The 13205-nt window shown below is 37.0% G+C and overlaps 1 protein-coding gene across 1 annotated transcript in view; it reads right to left on the reverse strand.

The window, feature by feature from the left end:
- Nucleotides 1-13205, reverse strand: part of LOC138308697 (replication factor C subunit 1-like) — a 40595-nt gene that overhangs the window by 26565 nt on the left and 825 nt on the right. The window contains exons 2-3 of the mRNA XM_069249727.1: nt 6547-6882; nt 5445-5523 (exon numbers count right to left, since the gene is read on the reverse strand). Coding sequence (XP_069105828.1) covers nt 5445-5523; nt 6547-6882 — 415 coding nt within the window. The remainder of the gene's footprint in view (nt 1-5444; nt 5524-6546; nt 6883-13205) is intronic.

A 13205-nucleotide genomic window follows, 5' to 3' on the forward strand; every position in this document is an offset into this window, starting at 1 on the left:
GTGACCTGATATTCCATCAATACATTTCCCACTAACCTGATTCTATAATGTGCGCCTTCTTGCCTCCTTTTCTGTGACCTGATATTCCATCAATACATTTCCCACTAACCTGATTCTATAATGTGTGCCTTCTTGCCTCCTTTTCTGTGACCTGATATTCCATCAGTACATTTCCCACTAACCTGATTCTATAATGTGCGCCTTCTTGCCTCCTTTTCTGTGACCTGATATTCCATCAATACATTTCCCACTAACCTGATTCTATAATGTGTGCGCCTTCTTGCCTCCTTTTCTGTGACCTGATATTCCATCAATACATTTCCCACTAACCTGATTCTATAATGTGTGCCTTCTTGCCTCCTTTTCTGTGACCTGATATTCCATCAATACATTTCCCACTAACCTGATTCTATAATGTGTGCCTTCTTGCCTCCTTTTCTGTGACCTGATATTCCATCAATACATTTCCCACTAACCTGATTCTATAATGTGTGCCTTCTTGCCTCCTTTTCTGTGACCTGATATTCCATCAATACATTTCCCACTAACCTGATTCTATAATGTGCGCCTTCTTGCCTCCTTTTCTGTGACCCAATATTCCATCAATACATTTCCCACTAACCTGATTCTATAATGTGCGCCTTCTTGCCTCCTTTTCTGTGACCTGATATTCCATCAATACATTTCCCACTAACCTGATTCTATAATGTGCGCCTTCTTGCCTCCTTTTCTGTGACCTGATATTCCATCAATACATTTCCCACTAACCTGATTCTATAATGTGCGCCTTCTTGCCTCCTTTTCTGTGACCTGATATTCCATCAATACATTTCCCACTAACCTGATTCTATAATGTGCGCCTTCTTGCCTCCTTTTCTGTGACCTGATATTCCATCAATACATTTCCCACTAACCTGATTCTATAATGTGTGCCTTCTTGCCTCCTTTTCTGTGACCTGATATTCCATCAATACATTTCCCACTAACCTGATTCTATAATGTGCGCCTTCTTGCCTCCTTTTCTGTGACCTGATATTCCATCAATACATTTCCCACTAACCTGATTCTATAATGTGCGCCTTCTTGCCTCCTTTTCTGTGACCCAATATTCCATCAATACATTTCCCACTAACCTGATTCTATAATGTGCGCCTTCTTGCCTCCTTTTCTGTGACCCAATATTCCATCAATACATTTCCCACTAACCTGATTCTATAATGTGCGCCTTCTTGCCTCCTTTTCTGTGACCTGATATTCCATCAATACATTTCCCACTAAACCTGATTCTATAATGTGTGCGCCTTCTTGCCTCCTTTTCTGTGACCTGATATTCCATCAATACATTTCCCACTAACCTGATTCTATAATGTGCGCCTTCTTGCCTCCTTTTCTGTGACCTGATATTCCATCAATACATTTCCCACTAACCTGATTCTATAATGTGCGCCTTCTTGCCTCCTTTTCTGTGACCTGATATTCCATCAATACATTTCCCACTAACCTGATTCTATAATGTGCGCCTTCTTGCCTCCTTTTCTGTGACCTGATATTCCATCATTACATTTCCCACTAACCTGATTCTATAATGTGTGCCTTCTTGCCTCCTTTTCTGTGACCTGATATTCCATCAATACATTTCCCACTAACCTGATTCTATAATGTGTGCCTTCTTGCCTCCTTTTCTGTGACCCAATATTCCATCAATACATTTCCCACTAACCTGATTCTATAATGTGTGCCTTCTTGCCTCCTTTTCTGTGACCCAATATTCCATCAATACATTTCCCACTAACCTGATTCTATAATGTGCGCCTTCTTGCCTCCTTTTCTGTGACCTGATATTCCATCAATACATTTCCCACTAACCTGATTCTATAATGTGTGCCTTCTTGCCTCCTTTTCTGTGACCTGATATTCCATCAATACATTTCCCACTAACCTGATTCTATAATGTGTGCCTTCTTGCCTCCTTTTCTGTGACCCAATATTCCATCAATACATTTCCCACTAACCTGATTCTATAATGTGTGCCTTCTTGCCTCCTTTTCTGTGACCCAATATTCCATCAATACATTTCCCACTAACCTGATTCTATAATGTGCGCCTTCTTGCCTCCTTTTCTGTGACCTGATATTCCATCAATACATTTCCCACTAACCTGATTCTATAATGTGCGCCTTCTTGCCTCCTTTTCTGTGACCTGATATTCCATCAATACATTTCCCACTAACCTGATTCTATAATGTGTGCCTTCTTGCCTCCTTTTCTGTGACCCAATATTCCATCAATACATTTCCCACTAACCTGATTCTATAATGTGTGCCTTCTTGCCTCCTTTTCTGTGACCCAATATTCCATCAATACATTTCCCACTAACCTGATTCTATAATGTGTGCCTTCTTGCCTCCTTTTCTGTGACCTGATATTCCATCAATACATTTCCCACTAACCTGATTCTATAATGTGTGCCTTCTTGCCTCCTTTTCTGTGACCTGATATTCCATCAATACATTTCCCACTAACCTGATTCTATAATGTGTGCCTTCTTGCCTCCTTTTCTGTGACCTGATATTCCATCAATACATTTCCCACTAACCTGATTCTATAATGTGTGCCTTCTTGCCTCCTTTTCTGTGACCCAATATTCCATCAATACATTTCCCACTAACCTGATTCTATAATGTGCGCCTTCTTGCCTCCTTTTCTGTGACCTGATATTCCATCAATACATTTCCCACTAACCTGATTCTATAATGTGCGCCTTCTTGCCTCCTTTTCTGTGACCTGATATTCCATCAATACATTTCCCACTAACCTGATTCTATAATGTGCGCCTTCTTGCCTCCTTTTCTGTGACCCAATATTCCATCAATACATTTCCCACTAACCTGATTCTATAATGTGCGCCTTCTTGCCTCCTTTTCTGTGACCCAATATTCCATCAATACATTTCCCACTAACCTGATTCTATAATGTGCGCCTTCTTGCCTCCTTTTCTGTGACCTGATATTCCATCAATACATTTCCCACTAACCTGATTCTATAATGTGTGCCTTCTTGCCTCCTTTTCTGTGACCCAATATTCCATCAATACATTTCCCACTAACCTGATTCTATAATGTGCGCCTTCTTGCCTCCTTTTCTGTGACCCAATATTCCATCAATACATTTCCCACTAACCTGATTCTATAATGTGTGCCTTCTTGCCTCCTTTTCTGTGACCTGATATTCCATCAATACATTTCCCACTAACCTGATTCTATAATGTGTGCCTTCTTGCCTCCTTTTCTGTGACCTGATATTCCATCAATACATTTCCCACTAACCTGATTCTATAATGTGTGCCTTCTTGCCTCCTTTTCTGTGACCTGATATTCCATCAATACATTTCCCACTAACCTGATTCTATAATGTGTGCCTTCTTGCCTCCTTTTCTGTGACCCAATATTCCATCAATACATTTCCCACTAACCTGATTCTATAATGTGTGCCTTCTTGCCTCCTTTTCTGTGACCTAATATTCCATCAATACATTTCCCACTAACCTGATTCTATAATGTGCGCCTTCTTGCCTCCTTTTCTGTGACCTGATATTCCATCAATACATTTCCCACTAACCTGATTCTATAATGTGTGCCTTCTTGCCTCCTTTTCTGTGACCTGATATTCCATCAATACATTTCCCACTAACCTGATTCTATAATGTGCGCCTTCTTGCCTCCTTTTCTGTGACCTGATATTCCATCTATACATTTCCCACTAACCTGATTCTATAATGTGCGCCTTCTTGCCTCCTTTTCTGTGACCTGATATTCCATCAGTACATTTCCCACTAACCTGATTCTATAATGTGTGCCTTCTTGCCTCCTTTTCTGTGACCTGATATTCCATCAATACATTTCCCACTAACCTGATTCTATAATGTGTGCCTTCTTGCCTCCTTTTCTGTGACCTGATATTCCATCAATACATTTCCCACTAACCTGATTCTATAATGTGTGCCTTCTTGCCTCCTTTTCTGTGACCTGATATTCCATCAATACATTTCCCACTAACCTGATTCTATAATGTGTGCCTTCTTGCCTCCTTTTCTGTGACCTAATATTCCATCATTACATTTCCCACTAACCTGATTCTATAATGTGTGCCTTCTTGCCTCCTTTTCTGTGACCTGATATTCCATCAATACATTTCCCACTAACCTGATTCTATAATGTGCGCCTTCTTGCCTCCTTTTCTGTGACCTGATATTCCATCAGTACATTTCCCACTAACCTGATTCTATAATGTGTGCCTTCTTGCCTCCTTTTCTGTGACCTGATATTCCATCAATACATTTCCCACTAACCTGATTCTATAATGTGTGCCTTCTTGCCTCCTTTTCTGTGACCTGATATTCCATCAATACATTTCCCACTAACCTGATTCTATAATGTGTGCCTTCTTGCCTCCTTTTCTGTGACCTGATATTCCATCAATACATTTCCCACTAACCTGATTCTATAATGTGTGCCTTCTTGCCTCCTTTTCTGTGACCTAATATTCCATCAATACATTTCCCACTAACCTGATTCTATAATGTGTGCCTTCTTGCCTCCTTTTCTGTGACCTGATATTCCATCAATACATTTCCCACTAACCTGATTCTATAATGTGTGCCTTCTTGCCTCCTTTTCTGTGACCTGATATTCCATCAATACATTTTCCCACTAACCTGATTCTATAATGTGCGCCTTCTTGCCTCCTTTTCTGTGACCTGATATTCCATCAATACATTTCCCACTAACCTGATTCTATAATGTGCGCCTTCTTGCCTCCTTTTCTGTGACCTGATATTCCATCAATACATTTCCCACTAACCTGATTCTATAATGTGTGCCTTCTTGCCTCCTTTTCTGTGACCTGATATTCCATCAATACATTTCCCACTAACCTGATTCTATAATGTGCGCCTTCTTGCCTCCTTTTCTGTGACCCAATATTCCATCAATACATTTCCCACTAACCTGATTCTATAATGTGCGCCTTCTTGCCTCCTTTTCTGTGACCTGATATTCCATCAATACATTTCCCACTAACCTGATTCTATAATGTGCGCCTTCTTGCCTCCTTTTCTGTGACCTGATATTCCATCAATACATTTCCCACTAACCTGATTCTATAATGTGCGCCTTCTTGCCTCCTTTTCTGTGACCTGATATTCCATCAATACATTTCCCACTAACCTGATTCTATAATGTGTGCCTTCTTGCCTCCTTTTCTGTGACCTGATATTCCATCAATACATTTCCCACTAACCTGATTCTATAATGTGTGCCTTCTTGCCTCCTTTTCTGTGACCTGATATTCCATCAATACATTTCCCACTAACCTGATTCTATAATGTGTGCCTTCTTGCCTCCTTTTCTGTGACCCAATATTCCATCAGTACATTTCCCACTAACCTGATTCTATAATGTGTGCCTTCTTGCCTCCTTTTCTGTGACCTGAGACTTTGTCTTCCTTCTCCCACTCACTACTTGCCTGTGAAAGCATAACAAAGAACATCAACAATTTTGTCATCAAACTCTGACTCTCACTTAAAAAGTTTCTGCTGTATATTCAAAGCTAAAAAAGGCTTGGGTTTATTAGTTAAACATCCTATTATAAACAGCCAGGGTCATTTAAAGATGCTCCACCGCCGACAAATGGTATTTTTTTCACTATCAAAAACAGGAGAAGACGATTTAGTACTTTTCATCAGTTACAAAAGTTACTTACTTTACACCATTACCAACATTGAACAGTTTGAGCTTCTCATTTTACTTCAAGTTAAAAATATGAAAAATTATTAATTGCATCCCGAAAAAAAAATCCATGGCACTATATCCTATATGGAATTAAGTACTGATTGTGCATGCACCAAAGGCAAAATAAATTATTTCATACTTTTTGTGTTAATTAGACATATATATATACGATAATACACCAATTATTATTCAAATAATGAATATCATTTATGCTATGTCGGCGGTGGAGCATCTTTAAAGTCATGTCAGGTTTGTTGGTGCTGGTAACTGCCCTACATGGCATTTGAACTTGTGACCCTGATGTGGAGGACTTGTGGCCATATGTTGGGACAGCTTAACCGCTTGGCCACCACAGAACCAATACTAAAGGGGATAGGAGTTTCCATAAAGTCATATTAAAATAATGTCAAATAAACAACCAGTCAAATTTCTTAAATTCAATGACTTCATAACTAAACTCATGGAGCTTCGTCTAATTCTACAGCATTGGTGCCGTTTTAAATCCTAACCATTGTTCTATTTTTTCTATATAATTCAATACTATACAGAGTTACCTGCTCTTTAGGGTAGGTAGTGATTGTTATGCGTACAAAAATTACATTTTCTCTGAAAAAAAATCATTATATTCACAAATTCTCAGAGAACAATTAACACCAACTTTTGAGAGCAGAATCTCTGCGAAATGCATACAGACCATTACTTAATCCCAATTTCACTAGATTCTACAAGCAGTATCATTATTCATAACATGTATTACCTGACGTTTCCTTCCTGTCTTTGAGCCATGCTTTGCCTCCTCCTTTTTATCTTCTTTCTTCACATTACCATTTTCATCATCCTCATCGTCACTGTCTAAAACAATCACTTTCTTTGCCTTTCCTTTACTGTCTTTGCTCCGATTACCTCCCTTTGTTTCTGAGCCTTTCCCCTTTTTGTCGCTACCTTCACCCTTTTCTGCTGACTTACTCACATCTTTCCAACTACGTTTTGAGCTTTTTCCTTTCACATTTAATGCTGGAGTTTCTTGTTTCTCTTTACTGCTTCCACTGTTTGTTTTCTTGACGTTGCTACTCGAGAAAAAGCTACGAATATCCTAAAAAACAAAAATTATCCATATGAAAGATTATGATGTATTGCATACTACCTCTTTCTACTACTGGAAATTGTTGGTAAATTATTGCAAGTCTCAACATGTATAGTCTGGTCATCAAGGTTTTTCCCTTTGGCAAAGCCTCGAAATTTTTTCCAATACAAGTCTTTATAAAATTTCCTGAAATTGAAGTTACATGAAAACTATTCAAAACATTTGGATAAATTTAGTTGGTTAAAATTTAAGTACAGTTGTGTCCGGTAATTCTGCACATCCGGTTAGCCTGTGCATGTGTAAATGACAAGCACTTCCTGCGGTCAAGAATATATAGCAGACATTCTGTAAGTTTCGTATCATGGCAAAACATTGTCATTATTTTGTCAAAAGTTTGTGTTGAAATGCTTTTTTGTTATAATCAGTTAGATCAAGTCTTGAAATGTGTTATTACACTACAGATATTTGATTTTCATCCCTAATTCATCAGTTATTATATATCTATTTTCAAAACAAAATACTTTGGAATCAGCATATGTATGGCTAAACCTATCTATATCATGTATGGGTCTCTATACCAAGTGAAATCTCTCTGCAAATAACTATATTCTACACACTCTCAGACTTACTGGACATGTCAACATCCAAAAAGAAATGGGGGTAGGCACATTTTATGCCTATAACTCCAATTCTTTAATGGATATTTTTTTTTATTTCTTTTCTGTTCTTTCAAAGGATAAAACTGCACCTTTTCTATTGATGTGCAATTTATTATATTTGCGCTAAAACAAAATGACAGAAACAGCAACTAAAGTCTTAGGTGGGCAGACTTACATTGTACCAGCCTGCACTGTATTTAGTTGGTTAAAATTTGTTAATTTGCTTTCAGAATTTACATAAACAGCACTGATACTAAATAACCTTATTAATTGTGCTTTATATGATATTTTGTTAATTTTCTAAATCTTGGTTTTGATGCAAATTTTCCCAAATTGAAAGCCATGGACCCTATTCTCAAAGTAGTAAGAAACACCTCAGGATATATCTACATGTATTAATGCTTGGCAGCTTGAGATCCTGTCTTATTATTTGTAATGAAACACAGTTTGCATTTGTTCTTCTGAAACGAAGCGTCCTTGACCTGCTCGTCGTACTTCTTGATCCTACGTTACAGAGATCTCCCTGATATTACTTTTCTATTGTTTTACAGTGTTTTTGGATGTTTGATGCCAGGTGAGAAGGCCCATAGCTTCTTCCATTGTTTGGTGTCTCTTTGTCAACACGTCATACGCTGTGCTTTGATCGTGTATTCCATTATTCTACACAGAGATGGTTGTATAGAACACTACCAATGCCTGGATCATTATAAGCTAGATCTTAAAATAAAACATGTGAACATGTTAGCAGAATTGAGCTGGGTCAATCAGTGACCAGGTACATAATATGTAATATGTAGCTCAGTCAGTAGTGCATTTGGCTAGTGTTAGCAGAGGTTCCGGGTTCGAGCCCCAGTCTGGCTACTTTGTACCACACATTTTCTCCTCTCCCATATCTGTTACAAAATTGACAAGCTAGCTTATACCAATCCCTATTTCAAGCATTGGGAATACGCTTAACAGGGGAGATACATACGTGTTGTGTCTTTGGGGATGAAGACTTGGAGAAATAAGGGCGAGTATGGTAAAAGGTTCAATAACTAACCTGTACCGTTTTGTAAATACAATCTATCAATCATGCATATGTGTAGCTGGATTTGGCTGGGTCGATCATCGGTGACCAGGTAGCTCAGTTGGTAGTAGACTAAAGGTTACACCCTTGTGCACACGGAGTGCACGAGGTTTAGACTACAGGTAGACACGGAGTGCACGAGGTTTAGACTACAGGTAGACACGGAGTGCACGAGGTTTAGACTACAGGTAGACACGGAGTGCACTACGTTTAGACTACAGGTAGACACGGAGTGCACAAGATTTAGACTACAGGTAGACACGGAGTGCACAAGATTTAGACTACAGGTAGACACGGAGTGCACTACGTGTGAACACGGTGTCCACTACAGGTGGACATGGTGTCCAGGTACATTCCGACCTAGACAGACAAGGTGATGTGTTACAGTTAGGGATCGGGGAAGAATACGTTCTTCAATTTGAAATAATACATAGAGTGCTCTAATTATAATTTTTTAGTGTTTTTTTTAATTACAACATTCACAATTTAATGTACAGTATATTTAACTCATGGATTTACGTCCTTGATTTAACTATATAATACGATATTTTTTAGTATACATGAATAAAACCTTTTCACTGCAAAAGTAATAAAGATTAATTTATATTCATTAAGTATATGTCTATTTAATTTTATATCAGTAGTTTCCATTTCATATCTTAAATTGTCTATATTACGTTTTCAAAAGTCAATGTTTTATGGGTAAATTGCATTAAATATATATATATATATATATATCATTTACATGAAATAGTAAATACAAGCATTTTCACAAGTCAAAAACAACTTTGAATTGCGGCAAAAACTAGAACGGATATACGTACCCGGCCTACTAAGACGACACCATTTTCTGTCTAAAAGTCTTTTGAGCTACAATATTGCAGCTACGGCAAAAACCAGTCCTATTGTGCTTTTGAGACACTTTTTCTTTTATAATTTAAGCTATTAGTAATACAATCATATACCGGGTAATACATAGCTTTTATATAAAAAGATTTGGTGCCTATCAATCGGTTTTCTAGCGACACCCTTGTAGATCGTCTTTCATAAAATATACACTTTTATAATATTTTTCTTTGTTATTTTAAGTTCTAAAAGTATTGTACGTTAAAATAGCTTAATTACATATTCTTTATTAAAAACTGAACGTCTTTAAAAGATCATGCAGAATAAATCCACTTCAAACTTTATGACGTAGCTATAGTCTACCTACAAGTAACCAATTCAGCTTGTTTTGATTCTTAATTACCGGTACTGAACACAATATGTTTATGATCTCAACCCCGCAAGTTATCTTGACCGTATATTGCGTCATGGTCCAATAATTATAACTTGTCAAACATACAGGTAAGCCACAGTATCAAGCTATACAGGTACCTCAAGGTGACCATCGATAGATGGCCAGAGGGCAGAATCGTTGCCTTCTGTGTTTGCACGGCTTTATGAGAATGGAGGCAGTATCTTTATATAATATGTGATTTTAGAATTGTTTCAATGGAAGTTTGTTAAGACAAACAAATATACTTTACCGTTTAAAAATCATATAGGTTTATGAGTTTGAAACACAAAAGTACCATTCTTATTAGATACATGTACATGTTTGTTGTAGAGCCTGGGTAAACATGTACACTGTTTCCCGGGGAGGGGGGGATGTAGATTGGGATGAGGTAAAAACTAGCTGGCAAAACATATAGTAAGTGATGCTGAATACACCTCAATTATTGTCATGACAGGCAGCCGTGAAGTGGAGCTGACGGGAGCTGTACAATGCGTAATCCAAGCATGTCTGTCACAACCTTGAATTTACCAATAATACATGTATATATTAAAATCAAAATTAATTTAGATTAGGTACTTATTCAGGGGTACGGACAAAAGCCCCCCCCCCCCCCCCCCCGGACAAAAGCCCCTTAGGACATAAGCCCCTAGGACAAAAGCCCCTTGGACAAAAGCCCCTTATATTAGGACATGAGCCCCTAGGACAAAAGCCCCTCCATACTAATGGAAAAGAGGACAAAAGCCCCTCCATTTTTCAAAAAAATTAAATTCAAATATATAGTAAAAAAAATATAAAATATTTTCTTATATCAGTTTTTTTTCTTCAAATATACATGTAGTTCAAAATAAGACACAATGTAATAATTTACTGGATTATTGGGATTTTACTAAAAATTTTATAAATTGATTTCATAATTTATAGAAAAATGTAAAAAATTATATTGATGTTAATCTAATTATGACACTATATGATAGAAATATTTTGTAATTAAACATACTTTCCTAATTATCTATATATAATCAATGCAAACATCAAGCTGTTAGCCTGGTAGGTGTGTTATGATAAAGTAAACATTAATGGTTTCTTGTATATATAACATTCTAATGTCTATGTATACATGTTTTTTTTATTATTTCTTTGATATCAATAACTCAAAAATTAAAAGAATTCAAATGATCACATCATAATTATGCTTTTTTATTATGTTTGACACTCTTCTCTGATAATACCCAAATGTATCAAATAGCAAATAAATATCTAAAAAAATAGAAATAAGAAAAAATACATTATTATATAAAGAAGGGGCTTTTGTCCGGAGGGGCTTTTATCCTAAGGGGCTTTTGTCCAGGGGGGGCTTTCGTCCTACACTCACTTATTCAACATTGTAATATGGTATTTTATATACATAGTCATGATAATCAGGTTTCTGATATATGTAAAAAGCCAGTGTAAAAAAATAAATTAATGAAAAGATATTGGATGAAATATGATTTTCCAATAATCTTGAAATAAATGTTTTAGTTAATTATACACTTGGTATTTTGATTATTTTTTATTTTAATATATAAAGCTTCATTATCAAATAAATTAAAGTGCACTACCAGTTAAAATACATATCCCTATTGAGTACCATTGTTGTATAACTGTACGTATTTGTGTGATGAGTACAATGTATATGTAGAGAGGCTGCCACCTAATATAAGTACAGCATGCTATAAATGGACCTCCTGGGGTTGGGATAAGGTACTACATGTATACAGGTGTTGTTAGTCTGTGATACACTTGACTGAACATATTGAAGGGTGCCCAAAGAAGGCCCCAGGCCCCACTCTGACCAATGTTAGGTAATTTAGATTATCATATCCGTGTGGTTGATGGAACAGTATGAAGTCCAAGTGACCATGGCAACTGCAGTCCTAGCCTAGGGGTCTACCTTTCGAGCAGGCATATTTTAAGTGTACAATATACTATGTATACATGTATGGATCACACATTGTAAAGAAGGTCAGAATATGATATTGTCAAATTATTAGAGTTTCTAGAATTAAAATAATTGTGACAAATTCAGAATCTAATCAACAACTACGAATCTACAGTTTAAATGGGTAGAAGTTGGATTTATTTTGATTGTCTGTTTAATTTATTATCAGGCATGTGACCTACATTTTTTGCGATCGGTCCTTTGAACAGTGTTGATGCTCACGAGCAGCCACATGCCCGATACTAAATTTTTGCTTTCTTAAGCCAGTGCTTACAGGTTCCTCAATCGGTTGACACAATAAAATGTAATTTCTAATGCCCATTTTTAACGTCTATGGACGATTTCACATATTTCCAATGCTTTTGCAACGCGCCAGGTTCTATGTAGCAAATGTATACGTATTATACATTTGGCAGGATTAAAACTACTTCGCGCACCTTGCCGTTTAGAAAACTTTATTACATACATACATAGTTTAACATTTTATGAAGAATTTAATCTGTTTATGCTTATCATGATGTCCTTACTTTTATTATGCCCATCAATATATCCTTTTTAATCAAAATATTTTGCCGATCAAAATATCTCTTGGGCGACGATTTGCTAACACTGAAAATCTTACTCCCTGCAAGGTTCATCACTTTATGCGTTCGAAAAAGAATTTCATCTTTAAACTACATATCACTAGCTAAGAAAAATAGTTTTTACTGGGAAACTATCCATTGATGAGACATAACCAGTGCGTGGTTTACCGTACGCAGTTAATTTGCAACGCAGTTAATTTGCTTTTATAACTTCTAATAAACGTCCTTATTTATAAATTAAATTGTATGATAATATATATTGATACATTTTACTTTATATGTATCTATTCAAATGAACATTACAGTACGGATGATTTCCAGTAATTAACGGCAATTTTATGTTGCAATAAATATTATGTTTCTGATCGCAATAAATATTTCTATCTGTCAAAGTCCATATAGACTGCAGAATAAATACATATTTTCTCACATCTCTGTGGCACATCATCTAGTCTGTCTGTGGTCTTGATGTAGTGGACATTTTACCTGGACACGATGTCCACCTGTAGTGGACACCGTGTTCACACGTAGTGCACTCCGTGTCTACCTGTAGTCTAAATCTTGTGCACTCCGTGTCTACCTGTAGTCTAAACCTCGTGCACTCCGTGTCTACCTGTAGTCTAAACCTCGTGCACTCCGTGTCTACCTGTAGTCTAAACCTCGTGCACTCCGTGTCCACTCGTAGTTCACACCGTGTGCACAATGTGTAACCTTTAGTCTACTACCAACTGTAGCTCATCAGGTAGACACTCGGCTAGTG

The sequence above is a fragment of the Argopecten irradians genome, chromosome 15 (assembly GCF_041381155.1).
Source record: "Argopecten irradians isolate NY chromosome 15, Ai_NY, whole genome shotgun sequence".
Classification (NCBI taxonomy): Eukaryota; Metazoa; Mollusca; class Bivalvia; order Pectinida; family Pectinidae; genus Argopecten; species Argopecten irradians.